Source organism: Anguilla anguilla, chromosome 16 (genome assembly GCF_013347855.1).
Source record: "Anguilla anguilla isolate fAngAng1 chromosome 16, fAngAng1.pri, whole genome shotgun sequence".
NCBI lineage: Eukaryota > Metazoa > Chordata > Actinopteri > Anguilliformes > Anguillidae > Anguilla > Anguilla anguilla.
The window spans coordinates 35,360,766-35,368,959 of record NC_049216.1 but is presented as its reverse complement, the minus strand read 5'-3'; the positions used below and the strand labels follow the sequence as shown (position 1 = coordinate 35,368,959).

At 53.8% G+C, this 8,194-nt stretch overlaps 1 protein-coding gene across 1 annotated transcript; it reads right to left on the bottom strand.

The window, feature by feature from the left end:
- Window positions 1–1,496: 1,496 nt before the first annotated feature.
- Window positions 1,497–7,625, bottom strand: si:ch211-256a21.4. The gene is made up of 4 exons (XM_035395890.1): window positions 7,341–7,625; window positions 6,501–6,700; window positions 2,734–2,925; window positions 1,497–2,477 (listed from the first exon to the last, which is right to left on the bottom strand). The coding sequence occupies exons 2-4, from the start codon at window positions 6,688–6,690 to the stop codon at window positions 2,161–2,163; spliced, it is 699 nt and encodes a 232-aa protein (XP_035251781.1). The 5' UTR covers window positions 6,691–6,700; window positions 7,341–7,625; the 3' UTR covers window positions 1,497–2,160.
- Window positions 7,626–8,194: the final 569 nt, after the last annotated feature.

The window sequence follows — 8,194 nt, the reverse complement described above, 5'->3', positions numbered from 1 at the left end:
ACTATCAACACTTTAATTCAGTTCTATTATATACAGAGTCTTTCAGCAATATTTGGTCATTAACAATTAAAGTAACCGCACCAGAGTTATTTCCCAGGGCTAGGTGTGCGCCCGTCTATTCACTACAGAATCATCAGTCTGTGGGGGGGGGGGGGGGGGGGGTACCAGAGGAGTCAGTATTACACAATGAGGCGGGGGGGGGGGGTCATCTACCCACACAAATCCCCGAAACCTCCCCAAGATAAAACCCTGGCCTAATACAGATCCCCCTGTGGGGGCACCCCAAACAGTTGGCACTGGGACAGTCATGATTCAAATCTGGACTGCCCTCCATGTCATATCACCAAAGAACCGGTGCTTTGGCGACGCAGAGCACTCATAAAAGCCCCATAAAAGTTAAACGGTGATATATTACCCAGCGTAGGAGCCACCAGATGACCAGACGCTGCGTATACCATCCCTCTTCCAGATCGATCGACCCCCCCCCCCCCGTCCCCAGAAACGATGGAACAGGTTTCATTTCCAAGCCCAATGGCAGACAAAATAGGATTTCACATCATGACACAGAACAGTCAAATCCAGACTGTGTGACGTCTTAGGTTTCCTTTTAAAGCATCGTACATGACTTTTATCATCCAAATAAATAAATAAAAATCTTAGACTTAAAAACAGATAATTAAATACATAAAATAGCCACCTACTCCGGGATTCATAAATAAAGGACATTTTAAAACATGAAAAGTTCCAGAAGCATCCCAACAAGAGCAGTGAAACCCAGCGTAATAAGGCCCTTGAGTAACTCACTCACCAGAAGAGGGCGCTGTTGTGATAAAAAAAAAATTATAATTTCCTGCGGTGAACATTTGAACAGAAAGCACAACCAATCGAGAGGTTCTGTCAGGTGGTTTATTATAGAGTACATTTAACCCTATAACCTGCCAGGGGCACAAAGCAGCACCATTCACCCCTTTTTCATCCCGTCTGCAATTAACCACATAATTACAAGTGTTCATGTTCAAATTGTGCACTTTTAACAAAATAACATAACAATGTTGTACAACAAATAACATAACTGCCATATAGCTTTGTCAAATAACAAAGGATTGCAGAAAATATTAGTGCATCTTATTGTTCCTTTTCTGCAAAACGAGTATAAAAGTGGCAGTGGCATTCTGATTTATATGGTAAGAGCTCTGCAGATGTGTGTGATAGCTTTTATGAAGTATGTGAAAAACCATCCAGCCTTCACCATATACTGGCACCATATGAATGGAAGGAAAACAAGATTTTTAAAAAGTCCAATAAATAACAACCTCTTCCTTTCTCAAAAACAAGGACACAAACGCAAAAGAACACACAGAAACGCACGCGCGCACACACACACACACACAAACACGCACACACACAAACACAAACACGCACACATGCTCACACTCACACTCACTCAAACACACACACACACACAGGGACACAGGCGGGCACGCACACACACACACACACACACACACACACAAACACGCACACATGCACAAAAACGCACACATGCACGCACGCACACACGCTCACACTCACACTCACTCAAACACACATACGTTTTGCTGGTGCATGTCCTCATAAACACCCCACAAAACCCCCTGGCATCCCCCATTCATAAGGAAGTAATTCTTCCTCCTCTTCCTCCTCCTCCTCTCGCCGTGGGCCTCCGCAGACTCCACAGGGGGGCAGTGGTTCTGCCGAGGACAGTCATTGGTTGCCTGGCGTAGCCAATAGCGTGGCTGAGTGCTGAACGTGTGGCAGTGAGGGATCCTTTCCTTCCCCTTCAGTCCCGCTGGCTGCCAACGCGTCAGAACGAAGCGAGAGGCTGCCATGGAAACCCACCGGAATTCCCCCCCCCACAGCGAGCCATCGCAAAAAGTCCACAGTCACCACCCTGCTTACTGACCCTTAAACGACCCATCTTTTAGACCAAATGTCGGGATCTGGGCGAAAACAATAAATGGGCCTGTCCTCCAAGCCAATCGGACAAAAGATTTGGCGAAAGTACATTTGAGCGACCGCATCAGACGAGAGGACCGTGGCGCGTGTTTTTGACGGGACTGTTCCCTGGGCCAATCAGACGAGAGGACCGTGGCACGTGTTTTCGACGGGACTGTCCGGGGGTCAGGGGAAGGACATGTACCTCTTCTCTCCGCGGGCGAAGGCGGAGTCTCTGTGGGCGTGGCCCTCGCTGTAGGAGCGGGACTCGCAGGGCAGTGGGACCCTCATCCTCCACCAGGCCTCCGCCGCCTTGCACAGCTCCGGCAGCGGGTCGGGCACCACGCACTGCTCCACCAGGAACACCGCCGGCAGCACGCCCAGCAGCAGGGCCCAGCCCGCCGCGCCCAGCCAATAGGAGGAGCCCAGCAGCCCGGGGTCGGCGCCGATCTCCGCCCAGTGCTGCCGGGTGAAGAGGGACCAGCACACCAGGAAGAAGAACCCTGGTGATTGGACGAGAGGACGAGTGAGAAACGCTACGGGCCAATCGAATCAGCCACTGACGGCTACCCGCAGCTCTACCCACAACGACAATGACAAGGCCTATGACCACAAATAAATCAATAAATCAATAAATAAATACTGGAGCTCCTACTACAGCGTATTACTGCTACTATAATTAACATTATGATGATTATGACAATGATGACGATGATGATGACGATGGCGGCTGCTGTGGTTACAGCCAGGCACACTCACCTGTGGGCGCGAGCGTGATGAGCATCAGTGTGGTGGGGAACAGCGCCTGGCCCGCCATCAGGAGGGAGCGGGTGTTGGAGTAGGACCGCACCGTTTGGGACGTCCAGCAGCAGGCGAAGACCAGGCACAGGACCCCCGAACCCAGGGCCATCAGGCAGGACAGCACGCCGAACACCTGCTCCGCCTCCAACGCTGTGGGGGGGGGGGGAGGTAGACTTGTTATAAGTTATATTCAGCATTTTGTTCATTTATGTCCATGTTCTCATGTATTTCTGTATGTACACTTTGGTAGTATTTACACATGCATTTAATGCCAATAAAGCATTTTGAATTTGAATTTGAAAGACAGCGAGGGAGAGAGAGTAAAAGAGAAGGACAGAGAGAGAAAGGGGGGGAACAGGAGGAGAGGGAAAGAGTAAGAGGGAGAGAGGTGGAGAGATGACTGAGTGAGATGGAGAGAGAGAGAGAGAAAAACAGATGGACAGAGAGGGGGAAGGTGTGAATAAAGGTGTGAAAGGTATGTGCAGCTCCCCCAGGCCTCAATTCCACAGCACTCTCTGAAACGTGCCCGAGCTCGCCAAACTGCCACAGGCTCACCCAGCTACACCTGAGCAGCCACAGGCTCACCCAGCTACACCTGAGCAGCCACAGGCTCACCCAGCTACACCTGAGCAGCCACAGGCTCACCCAGCTACACCTGAGCAGCCACAGGCTCACCCAGCTACACCTGAGCAGCCAAACTCACCCAGCTGCACCTGCGCAGCCAAACTCACCCAGCTACACCTGAGCAGCCACAGGTTCACCCAGCTACACCTGAGCAGCCACAGGCTCACCCAGCTACACCTGCGCAGCCAGACTCACCCAGCTACACCTGAGCAGCCAGACTCACCCAGCTACACCTGAGCAGCCACAGGCTCACCCAACTACACCTGAGCAGCCACAGGCTCACCCAGCTACACCTGAGCAGCCACAGGCTCACCCAGCTACACCTGTGCAGCCACAGGCTCACCCAGCTACACCTGAGCAGCCACAGGCTCACCCAGCTACACCTGAGCAGCCACAGGTTCACCCAGCTACACCTGCACAGCCACAGGCTCACCCAGCTACACCTGCGCAGCCAGACTCACCCAGCTACACCTGCGCAGCCAAACTCACCCAGCTACACCTGAGCAGCCAAACTCACCCAGCTACACCTGCGCAGCCACAGGTTCACCCAGCTACACCTGAGCAGCCACAGGCTCACCCAGCTACACCTGAGCAGCCAAACTCACCCAGCTACACCTGAGCAGCCACAGGCTCACCCAGCTACACCTGCGCAGCCAGACTCACCCAGCTACACCTGAGCAGCCACAGGCTCACCCAGCTACACCTGCGCAGCCAGACTTCACCCAGCTACACCTGAGCAGCCACAGGCTCACCCAGCTACACCTGCGCAGCCAGACTCACCCAGCTACACCTGAGCAGCCAGACTCACCCAGCTACACCTACGCAGCCACAGGTTCACCCAGCTACACCTGAGCAGCCACAGGTTCACCCAGCTACACCTGAGCAGCCACAGGTTCACCTAGCTACACCTGCGCAGCCACAGGCTCACCCAGCTACACCTGCGCAGCCACAGGCTCACCCAGCTACACCTGAGCAGCCACAGGTTCACCTAGCTACACCTGAGCAGCCACAGGTTCACCTAGCTACACCTGAGCAGCCACAGGTTCACCTAGCTACACCTGAGCAGCCACAGGTTCACCTAGCTACACCTGAGCAGCCACAGACTCACCCAGCTACACCTGAGCAGCCACAGACTCACCCAGCTACACCTGCGCAGCCACAGGTTCACCTAGCTATACCTGAGCAGCCACAGGCTCGTCAGCTACACCTGAGCAGCCACAGGATCGTCAGCTACACCTGAGCAGCCACAGGATCGTCAGTTGCACCTGAGCAGCCAGACTCACCCAGCTACACCTGAGCAGCCACAGGCTCACCCAGCTACACCTGAGCAGCCACAGGCTCGTCAGCTACACCTGAGCAGCCACAGGATCGTCAGTTGCACCTGAGCAGCCAGACTCACCCAGCTACACCTGAGCAGCCACAGGCTCGTCAGCTACACCTGAGCAGCCAGACTCACCCAGCTACACCTGAGCAGCCACAAGCCTCACCCAGCTACACCTGAGCAGCCAGACTCACCCAGCTACACCTGAGCAGCCACAGGCTCACCTAGCTACACCTGAGCAGCCACAGGCTCACCCAGCTACACCTGAGCAGCCAGACTCACCCAGCTACACCTGAGCAGCCACAGGCTCACCCAGCTACACCTGAGCAGCCACAGGCTCACCCAGCTACACCTGAGCAGCCACAGGCTCGTCAGCTACACCTGAGCAGCCAAACTCACCCAGCTACACCTGAGCAGCCACAGGCTCACCCAGCTACACCTGAGCAGCCAGACTCACCTAGCTACACCTGAGCAGCCACAGGCTCACCCAGCTACACCTGAGCAGCCAGACTCACCCAGCTACACCTGAGCAGCCACAGGCTCACCCAGCTACACCTGAGCAGCCACAGGCTTGTCAGTTACACCTGAGCAGCCACAGGCTCACCCAGCTACACCTGAGCAGCCAGACTCACCGTAACACACCAGAGGGGTTTCAAAACTGAACGACCAAAACTTTCACAGAGACCAACGCCTTACGCTAAGAAGCAGAGGGGAAGTCCACTCTCTGGGGCGTCTCGATGTCACCTCAGTTTTAGTTACGTGTTTTCGACTGGGCCCAGAAGGTTTTTGTATGCAATGAAGGATAGCCTGTTGCACAAGCTTCGGTACAGACACACACACACACACACACACACACAAGCTACCACGCACATGCACGCAGGCACGTGCACTCGAAAGGAGAAGTACCCCTGATGGGTATTCTCAAAGCAAAACCCCAGCATTCCCCAGAGTCCGCAGTGCTGAGAGAGAAGCCCCTTTAAGGTGAGTCAGATCAGAGGCTGGGGTAACTCCAGGGCTCAGCCAGCCCGGACACGGCCAGGGGTGGGGGGTGGTGGGGGGGGGGGGGGGGGGTAACAGGAGAGAAACGATTCAGAGCGAAAAACAGCCCGCCTGTCACTCCTCCTCCGTTTCGGAGACCTGAAACATGCCCACACCTGAACACGCCGTCGAATTCCTGCGTACTTACCGTCCCGCCCCCCGGCCCCCCCCGGCCCCCCCGGCCCCCACGTGCCCCCGTGGTTATTCTCAAATGTGTCAGTGAAAAGCCCCCTAAATCAGACCCGCTCCAGCGGCTGTGTGAGCCGCGCACGTTTCCCTCCCTCAGTCTTAATTTCGGCCACTTCAAAAACAAATTCTCCGCGCGTTACGGGGTGGAATGTGGGCGGGGGGGGCTTGAACTTCGACCTCAGCTCTGAATGACATATCAAACATAGTGTTTCCCCCACCCCCCATTTCCACACACCAGCACGATATTCAGGGTCACTAACTATCACAAAAAAAAAATCAAAGTCAATCGATCGACTGCACCTTTACCATTTTCGGGTACATTTTTGTGGCTCAATATAGGAAACTAAAGACAATCAAAAAGTATACTTATATTATAGCCATAAGTATGGGGGCCCTATAATGGTACTTATAACAGAAAACAAGACAAAATCCAGTCTCCATTTGTTAGAAAACAACACAGAGTTAAGAAATGCAGTGGTGCTGCGGGATTGCTCCATTTCAAGAATGAACGTGTACACACACACACACACACACTCTCTCTCTCTCCACTCACCTTTGAAAATAACCTCCTGCATCCGGCCAGCATCCGGTTTGGAGCTGTTCCCCACCGTCCACAGCCCCGTGTCCCCGAGCCAGCAGGGGGTGCACACAGCGTACCCCACAAACAGGCACCCCAAAAACCCCACGCAGGCCTCCGCAAAGCGGAACTGACTCCCCACGTTGTCCAGCTCCAAGGCCGTCATCGTCCCAGCGCTGGGGGGGGGAGAAGACAGAACATACACCTGAGCAACAGTCAACGTCAGTGGCAGTCTCCTGTAAAACACCAGTGTACTCTGACAGGGACATCGCAAAGCCCAGCACACACCTGTGTACTCTGTCAGGGACATCGCAAAGCCCAGCACACACCTGTGTACTCTGAGAGGGACATCGCAAAGCCCAGCACACACCTGTGTACTCTGAGAGGGACATCGCAAAGCCCAGCACACACCTGTGTACTCTGAGAGGGACATCGCAAAGCCCAGCACACACCTGTGTACTCTGACAGGGATATCGCAAAGTCCAGCACACACCTTTGTACTCTGACAGGGATATCGCAAAGCCCAGCACACACCTGTGTACTCTCCGCTTAAACACCAGAGCAGTGGTAACCAGCCCTGTTCCAGGAGATCTACCGTCCTGTAGGTTTTCACTCCAACCCTAAAAAGCACGCCTCACTCACACAGCTGGAGATCTTTGCCGTTGCTGGTGATTAGTGGAGTCGTGTACCAAATTAGGGTTGAAATGAAAACCCAAAGAACGGCAGATCTCCACAAACAGGGTCGGGAAACCACTGCCCCAGGGAAACAGCCGATTATCCACAAGAATGACAAAAATATTGTAAATATGCGCTCACCTTTAGTGCAGCTGTTCCCTCGTCAGTCCCACTTGTTTGGACAGGTCTGTTTTTTTCTGTTGCGAAAGGAGATTGGAACAGAACAGACGTAGCTGTAAGAAGTCTCGCTGGATGAGGTGGAACCTTCTCGGTTGTTGATTTTTTAATTTTTTGTAAAAACGCAGCGCGATCTGTCGCAGGTCTCCGATCCGCACCGGCACGATCGACCCAAACGCAGCGCGAGCCGTCAGGACAGCGAATGAGAGCGCGCGATCGCAGAGCACCGCTTACCTCTCAGCGTGACGACTCGCGCAGAGTCCCCTGCAGCCGTTAGCCCCGCCCCCCCCCCCCCCCCCCCGCCCGCTGTGGAAATACCCGCCCCAGGCTCCCCTGCAGCTGAAAAAACTCCCTGAGACCACCACGCCCCCCGAACTGTGACTCACGGCTACAGTAGGGTGGTGGAAACTGAAAGCTTGTGTCAGAGCCCACCCCCATGCCGCCGCCCCCCCCCCCCCCCCCCCCCCCCCCCCCCCCAACCACCGCTAAAGAACAGCGGAAATGCCAGACAGGCTTTGACAGGGACTCACAAAGCTAAATTCTGTCTGAAGCCTATCAGAGAGAGGTTTTATTTTTATTCAGTTCATTTTTTTAAACAGGTAATTAGTGTCTATTGCACCTTGTATTGCTTCGGCAACAATGGTTGATTTACATACACGCCAATAAAACTGTTTGAATTTGAGAGAGAGAGAGAGAGAGCGAGAGAGAAAGAGTGAGAGAGAGAGAAAGAGAATGGCAAAACATGTTTAATGTACAAACGTGATACTAGATAAGACAGGCAGTACCAATGAGCAAAGCATAGAATTGTGGGAAGATGA

Coding starts and splice junctions, on each gene's coding strand:
- si:ch211-256a21.4 (XM_035395890.1), bottom strand. CDS start 6,690: ATGACGGCCTTGGAGCTGGACAACGTGGGGAGTCAGTTCCGCTTTGCG. Junction 2,926..6,500: donor GCAGGAGGTTATTTTCAAAG/GTGAGTGGAGAG, acceptor CCCCCCCCACAG/CGTTGGAGGCGGAGCAGGTG. Junction 2,478..2,733: donor CATCACGCTCGCGCCCACAG/GTGAGTGTGCCT, acceptor TCCAATCACCAG/GGTTCTTCTTCCTGGTGTGC.